Genomic DNA, 16,393 nt, shown 5'->3' on the forward strand with positions numbered 1-16,393 from the left:
ACATGAGACAAGTATTTTATTGAAGAACTTTTGAGTGAGCTTTTAATGATTTTGGTCCAGTGAAACTGGAATGTTTGGGTCCAGAGTAATCTGCCCTCAAAGAACATGAACAGCCATGAAATTACATTTCAAAAATAATAAAATCGGTTTACATGCAATATCTCTGGAACCGATTGACCGATTTGACCCAGCCTGGTATCATATTGAAGGCCCAGCGATTTGGAATTAAATTAAATCAACCACATGCTTCTATGATGCCAGGGCGGGAACTGGCAGCCGTCGGAACCGGGTGGGGGTCGGAATTGACGGGTCCCATATTACCCTATGGGGAAAAACGTTACAGGTTTGCCAGGCGATATCTCCGGTTTCCGGGGGGCTAGAGACACGGGGCTGGGCTCGTTAGAAAGCCCTGGTCCACTGCATCCTCCAATGTCGGCATTATGTAATGAGACCTCCGCAGTGCTTGATTTAAAAATTTAGGATCAATACAGATTCTTAGCTTGTCAGGCTTTGCCACAATGACCATATTGCTAATCCAGTCAGTCGGTTCAGTCACAGGTGCAATATGTCCATCTACTTCATACTGATCTAGTAAAGCTTTTACTCTTGGCTTAAGGGCTATAGGCACATTGCGTGGAGCACATTGGAATGGTGGAACACTTGGATAAAGTTCAAAATGTACTTCCTCAGGAACAGATTTCACTGCTCCCTTGAACACATCATCATAGGCATCTATTAATTTCTCTTTCCTCAATGGTCCAGACAATTCATGTTCCGTCTTATGTAGCTCAGCAGGAATAGTAAACTGCATCAACCCCAAGCGCTCACAGGTGGAACCTGATAATAATGGTTTCTGATTGGCCTCCACAATTTCAAAATTAAGCATGTGGGTACATCCACTAACAACACATTCTGTTCTGAACCGTCCCAATGATCTCATCAGCTCTCCAGAATACAGCTTCAGTTTAGTGTCAATTGGCAGTAATGGATCTCTAGGAGCCAATTTCATCTTATCTTCCAGACTCATAACATCACATGTTGCCCCTGAGTCTAACTGACATGGTTGCCTCTTATTATTATTAATAGTCAGATGTGCAAACCACTTCTGGCCTGCTGATCTTACAGTCCCAATGCATTCTGTAGTGTAAATGCCCTCAGCACTCTGTGTCTCAGCTCCAGGTGTGTCTTCTACTGAATTCAGTATTGAATCCCGGCGGTCGGGATCCCGGCGTTCAGAATCCCGATGCCGGAATCCCGACAGCCGAAATGCCGACAAGGGGGGGACGTGCGGGCTCGCTGCGCTCGCCACGCAGCGGGCCCGGTGCCTCGCTACGCTCGGCACACTAATTTATTCTCCCTCCAGGGGTGTTGTGGACACCCCAGGAGGGAGAATGTGTCGGCATTTCGGCGGTCGGGATTCCGGCGTCGGGATTCTGAACGCCAGGATCCCGACCGCCGGGATGGTAACTGCATCCCCTTCTACTGTGTGCACTCTTCCTGCTGTATTCCAGCGCTTGCTTGACAGACACACTATAGCAAAGTGATTGGTAACACCACATGAGCTGCAGGTTTTCCCAAATGCTGGACACTGCTCTTGCCCTTGCCTGTGTCTATTACCACAGTATTTACAGGCTGTGTATCAGGCTGCTGGTGAGCTTCTGCTGCTGATTTCTATACTTTGGGGTATCCAGTGCATTCCCCCTGCTGTGCTGCTGTCTGTCTGCAGCATTTATATTATCAGTCTGTCTGTCCATTGCCCTGATTCTCTGGTCAGTGAGCTCTGCTGTGCGACACATCTCTATAGCTGCTGACAGATCTAAATTCCGCTCTCTTAAGAGACGGCGACGTGTGCTTTCACAGTTTATGCCCAATACTAATTTGTCTCTTATAAGTTCATCTTTTAATGTGCCATACTCACACGTTGCTGCCTTTTCTCTCAGCCGGGTAACAAACTTATCAATGGATTCTCCTTCCTCTTGCTTACTGCAGCCAAAAATATACCTTCCATAAATCACATTTTTTGCAGGCTTAAATTATTCTTCCAATGCATCCAGGATTGCCTTTACATTTGCAGTTAGATTCAGGTTGTGCTTATACACATGGCGACACTCACTGCCCATCACTCTCCTCCGTGTGGCTGCTTGCACCTGAGCTGATTTATCAGTAAGGCCTGTGGCTAAAGAAAAGTCCTCAAACTCTGCTCTAAAGTTCTCCCAGTTAGTCAGGCTTGCCTACCCTCCCGGAATGGCCGGGAGCCTCCCGCAAATCGGGTCCTTCTCCCGGCCCCCCGGGAAGGTGGGCAAGTCTCCCGCATTCTGGGATTTGCCCCGCTCCATCCTTGCCCGCTGGTTAAAATTACATGAAATCGCGGGTACGCGGGGAGGGGGCGGGGCTTAAATGACGCGATCGCGGCATTTCGCGTCATTTCGCGTCATTTAAGCCACGCCCCCTCCCTCTCGGCCCGCGAATCACGGAGGTTTTCGTCATGGGGGGCGGGGCCAAGTGCTGTCAGCCTTGCTCCCGCCCCCCTGATGTGTTGCCTCTCCGGGCTTCTCCCGGAAAGGTGAAGATAAAAGTAGGCAAGTATGCAGTTAGTGCACAAATTGCCACTCATCTGCATCCCATCAGGTGGAGGGATGTTGTTAGTAGATGCCATGTTGCTGAGCTTCCACTCCAGAGAAGGCAGAGGAGTTTAGCACGATGATGATTCAATCCACTTGATATCTATGCAATCCTTATCCTTGTCTTGTCTCTGCAGGTTTTCTCATAAGCCTGAGCTGCTGCACCACCAATAATCAGCATCATTTGTGGGCTCAGGAACTTCTGACACCATGTTTCAGATGTAATAAATGAGGACAGACACTGCATGCTAGTTTCAAGTAGCCATGTTAAACAAGAACAGCAGTAACAGGAAACCGCACCCAAACTCCCATGGCAACACTGGGTGTGGCCAACTACATAAGATTGACATTACACAAACAGCTGGCTGGTTGTGCCTGGGGCTGGTTCTTAAAATACGGGGGACCCCTACACATTTTGTCCCCTGTATTTTGGGAACCAGCCCCGGACCTGGAGCTGGTTGTTAAAAATCGGGGAACCCCTATTTGACGGGTTCCCTGATTTTTAATTACCGGCCCCGGCTCTTTCAGCCTGGTGCTGGTTACAGCTGTGGGGGGGACCCCACGCTGATTTTTTTTTAAAATGTATTTATTTTTCTATCTTTTTTTACACTCTGCAGCCTGCACGGATCTGACTGATCCGTGAAGACTGCCTGTACGAATTCGTATTAGCGGCCGTATATATGGCCAGCTAATACGAATGGTTACACCATCGGAGGGTTACAAAGCAGTCGTATCTGACTGCTTTGTACATTCCCCTCCGGAACACGACTTTGCATACGACAGTCGTATGCAGTCGTAGGGGAAATACTAATACGAAAAACTAGGTTTTTCAGATTAGTAAATTTCCCCCAAATTTACTATTTAACCCCTTCCCGACATTTGACGTATATATACGTCATGGTCGGGAAGGACTTCCCGACACATGACGTATATATACGTCATGGCTTTAAACGGTCACCGCGTCTATAGACGCGGTGACAGTTTGGAGAGGTCTGCTGTCCCTGACAGCAGACATCCCCCCTCGCCGCCCAGGGGGGGCAGGGGTGCCCCCCCCGGTCGGCGATCGCTGCGATTGGCTGTTCAAAAGTGAACAGCCAATTGCAGCGTTTTCTGTGTTACCGGCGGCTAAGCCGCTCGGTAACACAGAGATCGGTGGTGATCGGTGCTGTTAAGTACAGCACCGATCACCACCGAGCGGCAAACCGCCCTCCCACCCGCCCTTCCACCCGCCCGGCAGCCCGCCCTCCCTCCTGGCAGCCTCCCTCCAGCCCTCCCTCCCACCCAGCCAGCAGCCGCAGCGCCAGCCCCCCTCCAGCAGCAGCACAGTTAAATATTTGATTTTGGGTATAAATTCATTTATATGACCTATATATATATATATATATATATAAATATATATATAGAGATATATATATATATATATGTGTATATATGTATATATATATATATATATACACACATATATATATATATACACACACATATATATATATATATATATATACAGTGATCGGTGCTGTTAAGTACAGCACCGATCACCACCGATCGCCAGCCCCCCCCCCCCCCCCCTCCCACCCGGCAGCCCCCCCTCCCACCCACCCGGCTGCCGCAGCGCCAGCACCCCTCCCACCCCCCCACCAGCCGCAGCGCCAGCCCCCCTCCCAAAGCTGGTGAGCAAAATGGGGTCACATGTGGGGGGGTTCCACTGTATTGGTGCTTCGGGGGTCTTGCTAATGCGACATAGCACCCACCTTTCATTCCACCTCCAAAAATCACTCCTTCCCTTCTGAGTCCTGCCATGCACCCAAATGGTATTTTTGGGTCACATATGAGGCATTGCCGTACTCGGGAGAAATTGGGGCACAGATTTTGGGGTGCTTTGTCTCCTTCATTCCTTGCGAAAATGAAAAATTTTGAGCCAGAACTGCATTTTTGTGTAAAAAATTACATTTTTTTACACAAAAATGCAGATCTGGCTCAAAATTTTTCATTTTCACAAGGAATGAAGGAGACAAAGCACCCCAAAATCTGTGCCCCAATTTCTCCTGAGTATGGCAATGCCTCACATGTGACCAAAAAATACCAGTTGGGTGCATGGCAGGACTCAGAAGGGAAGGAGTGATTTTTGGATTTTGCAGCACAGATTCTGGTTGAATGACCCCTGAAGCACCCATACAGTGGAACCCCCCCACAAGTGACCCCATTTTGCAAACAACACCCTTCAGGGAATTCATCAGGGGGTATAGTGTACATTTCAAACCCCCAGGGGTTTCACCAATTTTGATACAACTGAGCTGTGAAAATGAAAAATTAAATTTTTTCATTTTCACAGCCCAGTTGTATCAAAATTGGTGAAACCCCTGGGGGTTTGAAATGTACACTATACCCCTAAATTAATTCCCTGAAGGGTGTAGTTTGCAAAATGGGGTGACTTGTGGGGGAGGTTCCTAACTTTTAGCACTTATGGTGCCTAGAAACCTACATGGTGCCTAAAAAAAAATCTCATAAAAAGGAGGCTCCAAAATCAAGTAGGTGCTCCTTCTATTATGAAGCCTGTGGTTTGGTCAACGTGCACACTAGGGCCACATATAGGATATTTATGAAAACAAAAGAATTGGAGGAATCAATTTTTAGTCACATTTCTCTAGTAAAATCTACTGTATTCGTTAGAAAAATGTATTAAAATTGAAACTCTGCAAAAAAAAAAGAAATTTTGAAATTTCACCTACACTTTGTTTTAATTCCTGTGAAACACCTAAAGGGTTAACAAACTTCCAAAATGCTGTTTTGAATACTGTGAGGGGTGCAGTTTTTGAAATGGCATCATTTATGGGGGTGTCTCACATACAAGTCCCTCAAAGTCACATCAGAACTGAACTGGTCCCTAAAAAAATCAGTGTTTGAAATTTTCTTGAAAATTTTAGAATTTGCTATTCATATTTGAAGCCTCCTAGTGTCCAAAAAAATGAAAAGGAGGTTGAAATAATGATGGCAACATAAAGTAGACATATGGTCTTTGTTAGTTATTAACTATTTTGAGTGGTATGTTTATTTGTCTCTCAAGCAGAAAATGTGACATTTTGCAAATTGCAAAATTTTCCATTTTTTCACGACATTTTGGTATTTTTCACAAAAAAACACAGACTGTATCGACCCAAATTTACCACTAACTTGAAGTACAATGTGTCACGAGAAAACAATCTCAAAATCACTGGGATAAGTAAAAGCAAAAAAAAGTTATCCCCACTTAAGTGAAACATGTCAGATTTGAAAAAAATGGCTGTCAGGAAGGCAAAAACTGGCTGTGTCAGGAAGGGGTTAAAAGGGACCTAAAAATGTTTTCTCCATTTGTGCATAGGACATAGGACACTTTAAAACCAAGATATGTTTTGATTTTTTTTCAGTGAAGTGGTAAAGCATTTGTAAAGTACAACGGAAAACTGGACAGAAATAAATAAATAAATAATAAATATAATGCTTTCTTTCTTTTCCTGCAAGAGAGTTAGTGCAAAGTACTGACAGTGCTATATGGTGATAAATTAACACAATGTAAAACATGATATTTCTCAGATGACATCCTGCTAGTCGCTTTTCTAGAAATAGACCAGGACGCAGTAGAATCATCCTGATTAGCTGCAGATATTATGTAAAGGCCGCAAATTATAAAAGCACTGAATGATAGATAGGATAGTATCTATATTACTTTGTGACATTATGTCCTTGTATTGTAATATTCTGGTTTTGAAAATAAAAGTAAAAAAAGAATCAGAGAAAATTATTTGTTTTCTGGGCAGTAAATGGTTTCTTGTATCTGGAAGGTCCAGGGTGAACTTATTTTAGCAGCGCAGCAGAAAAGTCAAGTGCAGTAATTTCTGAGTGTTTGCTCTGCTCTGGATCTGGGATGACATTACATATACAACTGTCATTAGAAGATCTCTCTTGCAGCACACACTTTCCATGGTAAGAGCAGAACCCTCTCCGGTAGCTGCGACAAGATGAATTCTAGGTTGCTGTTAGGTCTTCAACACACGTATTTCACAGGTCAGTGCTTACACAAGTACAAGTTTCCATTGTGACAGAGAAAAAACAGTGGCATTAAAAGAAAAATAGCCAATTCTACATAATAATAGCAGCATTCAACCGGACCCCCCCCCCCCCCCCCCCTGACAAGACACCCCCCGGACAGGACACCCCCCGGACCGGACCCTACGAGCTCAGGACTGCAGATTTTGATGTCCTGTCCGGCAGTACGGAGTCCAGTCCGGGTCTGGTTTTTACATAGCGTCGGTTGTTAGAAGTATTTTGATGTTTACAAAAGGAAATACTAATAGATTTATCTGTGGTAAATGGATATGGGTTGTAATGGGTCTATGGCAGCACTGTGCTGACAACATACATATACATACACAGAGAAAGACCTGAAGAACAGTCCATTGTAGGCAACTATGGGTTAACACATTGTGCCCCGATCTTTCTCTACGGCACAGGATGTTCACATGACCTACAAGAAGGGTTAAGGAAACACATGGAAATCATCTCCACTACTTGGACAGAAGAGACAGCGCTGGTGATCATTGGTTTCTATCCAGAAATGGAACATTTCTATATTTTATCTATTTGCTATTAAGCACTTAAACCAGCACAGTAACTAAATCAATAGTGGAATACCCTGCAAGCCCCCAACAGCACATTACACAAACTAAGAAAAACAAAGTGATCAGAAACGCACGTCTACTGCATGGTGACCATATCATTTGAAAATGGAAAAGGACACAGGTCATCACATAAATCTCAATTAAATCATAAAAACCAACTTCTAAAGGAGGCCACACACGCACCGATGCGGGCGGTGTGATGCTGTACGATGGGGTGCGCACAGTACAAAAAGTATGTGCTGCACATACTTTTTGTACTAGCTTTTTCTAGCACAGCATCGCATCGCATGCACATCGTATGCACAAGGCATACGATGCGATGCTATGTGTGCTAGTTAAGCCCACAACGCACGCCGGGATCGGTGCGTGTGTGGGCTGCATAAGTCCCTTGTGTGAGTATGATCCAATACATATTTTATTCTGATTCCTTAATATACACGACCCAGACCTACAATATAAAGAACCATTCTAACTTGAAATAGAGAAGTTCAATATAAAAATATAGGTTCTGCCTTTATGTAACATTAAAGTGGCTGATAGAGTGTCATTTTATGGCTATCATTAAAAGAGACTCATTAATATATTTCTTTACCTCAGCCAGCACAAAAAAATCCTGTTCAGATCTAATGCTGGGTACACACCAGGACGACTAGGGCCCGATCAGCACAATCTAGATCCGATTCCGATCAATTGGATGCAGATTGTGTGCTGATTGGGCCCTTTTCTGAGCTGGTGTGGAGCGATTCCGATCCGATGCGCGGTCCCGCGGGTCGGTCGGTCGTTATTGAGATCCTACCTGCTGCAGGTAGGATCTCAATGACGACCATACAACCGGGTGCGGGTCGCCATCGGATCGGACCCGCTCACGGTGCACATCGTGAGCGGGTCGTGCCCTCCCGCGTCATCGTGAGCGGGTCGGACGAGACACTGACGACCCGCTCACGATGTGCATCGTGAGCAGGTCGTCCTGGTGTGTACCCTACATTAGATCTAAAAGTGGCCATACACAGGTCCAACCCATCGGAAGCACAAGTCAGACCTGTTTTCCCCTTGACCTCCCATGGCAGCTCCCCAGGAGGGCTACCTCTGACTTGGCAGTTTTTACATGCAATAAATCCTGTGCGATTTATCGCATGTAAACAGAGTCTTGGGGACCTGCCGGGGGAGTTCAAATGAAATTGGATGTGCTGCTGATGGTCTGATTCCGAATCATCTCATGTGTTGTACATAGGATCTCCAGGCTCCGAACACGGCAGCACGCATTGGATCGGACCTGATGTCAAACACCTCCAATTTGGCCCGATTCCAGAACCAACAAGAAAACATTTTTATTATTACTGTATATTCACAATAACAAAATTTGATTTTAGTTATTGAGCTTCTGCTGGCTTTCTGTAGTAATATTATATACAGACGTAACAGCGCATTTCCTCACACAATTACTGTGAGAAGCAATGCAGTATAAAGTAAACAGCAGATAATGTGGGAAAAGACACATTTGCCTAATCTCCCGGAATGGCTGGGAGGGTCCCGAAAAATTGGGTCCCCCTCCCGGCCCCTGGAAAGGGGGGCAACCCAGGGCCGTTTTAACAGCAGTGTGGGCCCCTGGGCAAAGCAATGCACTGGGGCCCTTACCCATTCTCCCCTCCTAGGGGTGTGTGTGGGGGGGGCTATCAGCAGCAGCTTTGATGTCCCATGGGTGGCAGGGGTGCTCTGTGTTCTATTCAAAATGTAGGACCTGGAGCAGTAACTTCTGCTAATTACTCCTTTACTACACAGGTGGTGGGAGGGTGAACACTAACGTGTGGAAGGGCGCACTGAGCTGAATGAAGGGTCCCTTGTAAATGACTTCCAGGGAGGTAGGGGGTGTTTTATACGCAGGGAAGGGTTGTATAATGGAGTGGGCTTAATATTCATCATTTTCCAGTGGAAGGGCAGCTTGTTTGACTGCAGATATCGCCATTATCTGGAAATAGATTTTTTAGCCTTCAATAGTATAAAAAACCTAGAGTCCCAACTTTCAGGAGATGCTAGGAACTTGGGGATCAGAGATCAGGAGCCAGAGCAATCCATTGACAAAAATATAAAACTGTACACCAGACGTTTGGAGCTGGAGCAGGGACCGGCTGCTGGAAGGCTGATATCTCTGGTTATGGGCATGATAGAGACAAGCCGCTAGTGTCAACAGAAAGGGAAGAGTCCCAGCTTTTGGAATATACTCTCAGAAAAAGTCAGAAAGAACCTGGGAAATATGACTGGGAATTGCATTTAACAGGTTGGATGTGGACTGCTGCTTTTAAGTTGGATATCTCCAGTTCCCCAGGGCCGATTTTTAAAATTCTGGTATCCCTGGAAAAAGGGGATCCTCAGCTATCAGAATATGGCCTTATACACCTGGGGCCCCAGGGCAAGTGCCCATTAAGCCCATACGAAAAGACGGCCCTGGGGCAACCCTCACGGAGAGCCACACGGCTCCTGTGACTTTTCCTTAATGCTGCACTTTAAATGCAAGATTGCGAATTGCCATCTAATATATAAGCCACTGTATGTGTTGCTCCTCAAAGAGAGAATGCACTTACTTTCTACTGCATTTGTAGGAACAGCGTTACTTCGAGGCTTCTTACTTTTCTTTATTTCTGTTTTTCCTGAAGTATCTAAAAGAGAACATAGTAAAAGTATCAGTAAAGTTGACAAAAGCAACATGATAACAGTATCAGGAACGTACAGTAATACAGGGCGGCACAAAATACATAAAGCAGGTGATGAAACACTGAATGACTGACATATCCTGCATAATCCTCATCCTGGCCGGATGACATTTTATTCTAACAGGTGTCCATGTCACCCCAACTTTATACCCAAGACTAGAGAGGGTCATAAGAGCAATACTGAAATATCTTAATATTCAGGCTGACACAATAATTACAGGCAGCTGAGGAAAAAAAACATGTACAGGGGTATGGGTGAAAACCGTACCAGGACAAGACCGCCGGACCGGACATCAAACTCTGCATTTTGTAGCTTGTAGCCACCGGTCCGGGGGGTGTCCTGTCCGCGGGTGTCCACTGGGGGAGGTTGGTGGGCGCTGTAGGTTGAAGTTTTGCCTAGGATGCTGAGAAGCCTTACACCGGCCCTGGGCAGCGCCTACTACTGTCGGCAACTAGTGTGGGCATTAGGTAAAAGCAGCGCTACTACTGTCACCAACTGGTGTGGGCATTAGGTAAAAGCAGCGCTACTACTGTCAGCAACTGGTGTGGGCATTAGGTATAAGCAACACTACTACTGTCAGCAACTGGTGTGGGTGCATGTATAATCAGCGCTAAGACTTTTGGCAACTGGTGTGGGTGTTACGTATAGTTAGTGCTACTACTGAGGGCAACAGTGGACATTATATATAAGTAGGGATGTGCGGGCTCGGATTGCCCAGATCCGAGCCCGCACGAACTCCAGGGATCCGAGCCCGGATCCGAGAGGCGTTCGGAGTTTACCGCCTGCCACGATTCCGGGCACGCGGGCAAAACGTCATCACCCGGCGTCAGGATTCTCGCTAGATCCGGATCTCTATATAAGTCCCAGCACAAGCACCATTCTTCATTCGGCATATGACAAGAAAGACTGCCCTAGGGTAGTCTGAGGGCGCTGTATATGGGGTGAGTGTCAAAAAAGCTGCTACTTAAAGGGACTGAGTAGGTCCCTAAAAAAGAGGAGAGACAATGGAGAAATGAAGTAGCGCTTACCAATGAGAAATAATCAAAGTAAAAAACATTTAATTGCATATATAATAGACATAATTCTTATACACATTAGAACAATAAAATGGTACCATAAAATAGGGGGGGAATAAAACCTCTCAAAAAGGCCCTCAATGAAATGCCAATGTAATTGGAATAAAGATGGATAGGATCCGCTCCTATTTGTGCCGTCTAGATACAGTCCCGAATGGAACGATGAAGTCCTTTTGGACTGGGGATGTTAGGGGTTTTCCACTGGATTTGATAGTACACAAAAGATAAAGGTATAGTTACCACTGTGTATCCCTTGAGAGATTTGTATCCATATAGGACTGCTGTAGCAAGCTTTTTTCTCCGTTTGAAGGGAGGAGGTAGATGAAATTTCCTCCTGGGTAGGAATCACGATGGATGTGGAAAACAAGGTGGCAGTGTCCCGGACAATAGATTTTCCAACAATGGGGATTGGAGACGGCTGGTAGGATCCTGATGCATGCAAAATAACGATGGCAGTGAGGGGCTGTGAGAGGGAGCAGCTTCCAATGCGTTTCACTGCCTCTAGGGGCAGCTTTTTCAAGGATATGAATCTTCAATATTCAATATCCTTGAAAAAGCTGCCCCTAGAGGCAGTGAAACGCGTTGGAAGCTGCTCCCTCTCACAGCCCCTCACTGCCATCGTTATTTTGCATGCATCAGGATCCTACCAGCCGTCTCCAATCCCCATTGTTGGAAAATCTATTGTCCGGGACACTGCCACCTTGTTTTCCACATCCATCGTGATTCCTACCCAGGAGGAAATTTCATCTACCTCCTCCCTTCAAACGGAGAAAAAAGCTTGCTACAGCAGTCCTATATGGATACAAATCTCCCAAGGGATACACAGTGGTAACTATACCTTCATCTTTTGTGTACTATCGAATCCAGTGGAAAACCCCTAACATCCCCAGTCCAAAAGGACTTCATCGTTCCATTCGGGACTGTATCTAGACGGCACAAATAGGAGCGGATCCTATCCATCTTTATTCCAATTACATTGGCATTTCATTGAGGGCCTTTTTGAGAGGTTTTATTCCCCCCATATTTTATGGTACCATTTTATTGTTCTAATGTGTATAAGAATTATGTCTATTTCTACACAGTTTGGGGTAAAGTGTTGTACTTACATTACCAACAATACTGAAGACCCAGAAGAAATCATCGATCATCAGATGGATGAGATTCTTCAGCTTAAATGGGAATTTAGAAGGGAACACAATATCAGCCTGGCAGAAGTAGGTGATAAGGTCAGTGAATGGACCTCCTGGTTGAACCCAATGCATTGGTTCTCCGGGTTAGGAGAATGGGCGCAAGGAATCATAGCTAATATCGGAAAACTACTTCTTTGCATCAGTGGTGCCATCATAGTCTTTGTGTAATTGTTTAAATGTGTTAAAATGGTGACCCGGGGAAAGACCAAACGTACTGAAATCATGAGTGTAAGAACGAGGGATGCAGAGGAAGACCAGGGTTTGGTATATGACCCTAGAATTGAAACCATCACCCACTAAAAGATACCATATCTGAAAATTTGAATATATTGTAACCTCCCTTGTTTTCATTTTTATCCCAAAAATTGTACATTATCCTTCGTCACCCCGAGTAGATTGTTCGATAAATGTGGTCCCTCGTTTATCCATAATCCTGGATTGGAATAGCGCAGATGGTTTACTCCCCTTTTATGTAAAATTCAAGGATCCCAAATTTTTTGTTAGGATTATGAATTTCTGTTGTGTTTAAGGAAATAATTTGTACTGTGACAGTTTTGTATCTACTGTCAAAGGGTGGACTGTTAAAGTTGAGTTGCACACACACCATTTTAGGATAGTATGGCCGCCATCTTGGTTCGCAGAGTTGCGCAAATAAAGTATTATACCCGAGTCTGTGTAGCAAAGTGGACCATAAGCGCAGCCATACTAATACACATAAATTCATAATACCATACTTACATGAAATAAAATATAGTTAATTTAAGGTTAAGTGCACCACACATAGGTTAATCAACAATACACAATTATGTCTGTATAATGTTTAGTATCGTTATGTTCCGTTTCTCATGCGCAGCACTCCGGTCGTAGCGAAAACTTCGCAACTCATAAGGTCCGATAATTACGGACAAAATCCATAATTCTATGTACTATTTCTGTTAGAGCTGTGTGAGACAAAGGAATCAAGTTATAACCGGTTCTTGTTGCTTTTTACGACCCCGACGACGATGCCAACACACAAAGGACACCAAAGTACACTCCCCCTGCACCAATCCAAATCAAGTGTAATACTTTGCTCCAATCACTGAGGAATGGACATTCGAACCCTTGACCAATTGCAACGGCCTTTGACCCCCCTACTTGGACCCTATAAAATAGCTATCCCTGAGCTGGCTCGGTCACTTCAGCACTGCATCTATCACCCACCATTGACCGGGCTAAAGTTCTATTTGAACATAGCGAGCTCCGACCGGACTGCGCTGCGAATATCTGTTGAGACGGTAAACGTTTGCATTCCTTGTGCTTTCTTATATTGTTTATTGGCTGGTTGTATTCTGTACTTGTTTTCTTTCCCGTAGTATTATTTGACTTGTTAAGGGAATTGTATCACGTGTTATCCTGTATTTCTTCTTTCTGTAACCCCCTTTTGTCCGCTAGGGAGAATCTATCTTCTCCCTTTGTTTTATCCTTGTCTCGAGTCTCATTCGCATCTGGCGATAAAGGTTTATTATGGACATTGTCCTTAAAAGGTATTCGCAGTTAAGGGATTAAGTACTGCGAAGGGATATCCTATTACTGGCACTGATCCAGCGTGTACAACACACGGAAAAGGTCCGCTGAGGTGCGCTACGCTTTGTTCGCACGTAGCTAGGGATAAAGGGTACGCAAGTTACGGAAAGAGTACATAAACTGCGCATTTCACTTATTGTCCTTCTGGTTATATTAATATCAGCATTAACAGGGTCATTCGATCTTATCAGGTTCAACGTGAGCCTATTCAATTTCGATTTGCCATTATAACAGCCACTCACATATGGGCTAACCCAGTAACATTTCGGAAGATATTATTCATTATATATGTTTTCACCATCACCTTTCATTATTTCAACCAGCTAGAATCCTAAGAGATGTTTGGTGTTTGACATCTCCCCAAATTTATTATTTTCATGGTTATTATTACTAATTCACTAGCTATGATTTATCTATTCCCTATCCTCTCACCCGTATGGGACACCCGCACTTTGAAAGCACGTTTTGTTTGAAAAAATTGTTTTGTTGTCACTATAGTTTCTCACGTTTTATCCTGGCCACCAACATTTCACTGCCGAGTTCATATTACATTTTTCCAGAAACTAAATTGGTTCACCTTCCCTTCATCAATCAGATCTAACACTAGGTACAAAGAGTACCCACCATTAGACCCACTCACGATGTGCTTCACATCATTTATACACTGGTCTCATATTCACTTTATTAATCCACCCCTTTTATCACTATTTTGTTAATCTGTAAATAGCACGATTTTCTTACTCACAGATTATTCTCATATATAATAACAAGATACTATTAGTGCTCACAGGAGCCAGGCACTATGTACTCCATCCCACGACAATACACGAGGAGTGGGGGCCGTTAACGTCCCCTCACCTGTCACAATAGAGATGTCCAAAAATATTCAATTCTAGACAATCATATCAACGTTAGCCCCTATACATACACATATACTATACGGCACAAACTATGACATATACCTAAGCATCATATCAACTTCAGTATGCAAATCTATTCTGTAGCACTTCCTGTACAATAACCCATTAGATCGAGTGACTTAAATTTTCGACATCTACCGGGATATTATATGCACCAAAGAGATTCATTACAAACCAGGACTTGTACCGGACTGATGCAGTCTGACCGATCCAATACATACCTACTTATACATTTAGGTCCCCGATTGAGGTCCGCCATTGTAAAATGCGACTGAGATGCATAAGAATGGCATAGCAACGCATACACACTGAGAGGCGGGTATCAGAACTCCCGTCCATATGGATCGCTATAGCAACTGCACGCAGCTAAAAGGACCCATCCGGGCCTCCATCCGAAGCACGGTTACCACAGCAACAAAGACGCTGTGAGCGAGATGAGCCATCCAGGCTTCCGTACAAACGGACACAATCAATACACTTCTTGATAGGAGTCATCACAGAAGTGACCCACGTCTGGCAGATCGTACACAGATCTAGGCATGCACTCAGGGCCCCGATCGAGATCCGCTATTCTACAATGTGACTCATATGCATAAGAGGAGTGCGATAGCAACGCCCGTCCATGTTGCGTACATAGGGATCATCATAGCAACAGTACACAGTTTAAGGATACATCCGGGCCTCCGTCCGGAGTAGGGTTACCATAGCAACTAAGACACGATTAGTGAGATGAGCCATCTGGGCTCCCGTACAGACGTCCAACACACGTCCTGATTGGATGCACAAACTCCCAGGCTGAGGCTCGGAGGCTCGTCTTGATCTAAACGCTGGGATTGGACCATCCCTTACTGAACTAGGTATTTAAACCCTCACAGGGGCACAGTCAGGTTGGCCCTGAGGAAGCTGAACTGCGAAGCGCGTGCCAGCTAGCGGTGCGCAGGCAGTCTGTTGCTACTTTGTTATTTTTCTTACACTGCATTTTGATTATGTGTGCTCACAGTGCGATGTCTCTGAAGCCCTTTTAAGGGCTCGAACTCACCCACGAGTCTCAGAGTCTATACCTGATACATAGACCTTATATCTGGCACTGCGGTACTCTATTATTAAGGTGTCTATGTGGGGTTGAGGTCTCTCTGACATTTATGCAGAGAGACACCCTACTATCCCGACACTTGGGACAATCAGATTGTACTGTACTGGTACAAATTTACATCTAATACCAGAATAAGTGAAATATCATTGTATCCTCCTCCTGAGGTTCTCTGTTACTCCTTTTTTGTGAGCTCTACAGGATGTCAAGAGACACTAGAGGTTACATCAACCCAGTCTCTCTTTTTTGGCACCTCATCATAAGATCTGCTAGTAGAGATTGATTGGCAGATCGAGCCACACACTGTGCAATCAATCAATACACTTCTTATATGTAACATAAAGCAACAGTTGCCTGCCACGTTTGTTTTAAAATGTTAAAACCCATCTTTGTATGTCCGATTTCTGTTTTTTAATATTTTCGCAGCCTTTTAGAAAATATTTAATAAAGGTTATGTTTTATAATTTTCTGAGGTGCACCAAAACTTAAGGACACTCACTTCCTTCTTTCCTTCTTTCATGTTTTGCTCATTCATGTTCTGTCCAAAGGTAGCACACCCCTGATCC

At 44.6% G+C, this 16,393-nt stretch overlaps 1 protein-coding gene across 3 annotated transcripts in view; it reads right to left on the minus strand.

Annotated features, from left to right (window-relative positions):
* Positions 1-16,393, minus strand: part of MYLK (myosin light chain kinase) — a 383,637-nt gene that overhangs the window by 301,527 nt on the left and 65,717 nt on the right. For all 3 annotated transcript variants that reach the window (XM_083153527.1, XM_083153528.1, XM_083153529.1), the window contains exon 3: positions 9,856-9,930. In XM_083153527.1, coding sequence (XP_083009653.1) covers positions 9,856-9,930 — 75 coding nt within the window. The remainder of the gene's footprint in view (positions 1-9,855; positions 9,931-16,393) is intronic.

The sequence above is a fragment of the Crinia signifera genome, chromosome 7 (assembly GCF_055691185.1).
Source record: "Crinia signifera chromosome 7, ASM5569118v1, whole genome shotgun sequence".
Classification (NCBI taxonomy): domain Eukaryota; kingdom Metazoa; phylum Chordata; class Amphibia; order Anura; family Myobatrachidae; genus Crinia; species Crinia signifera.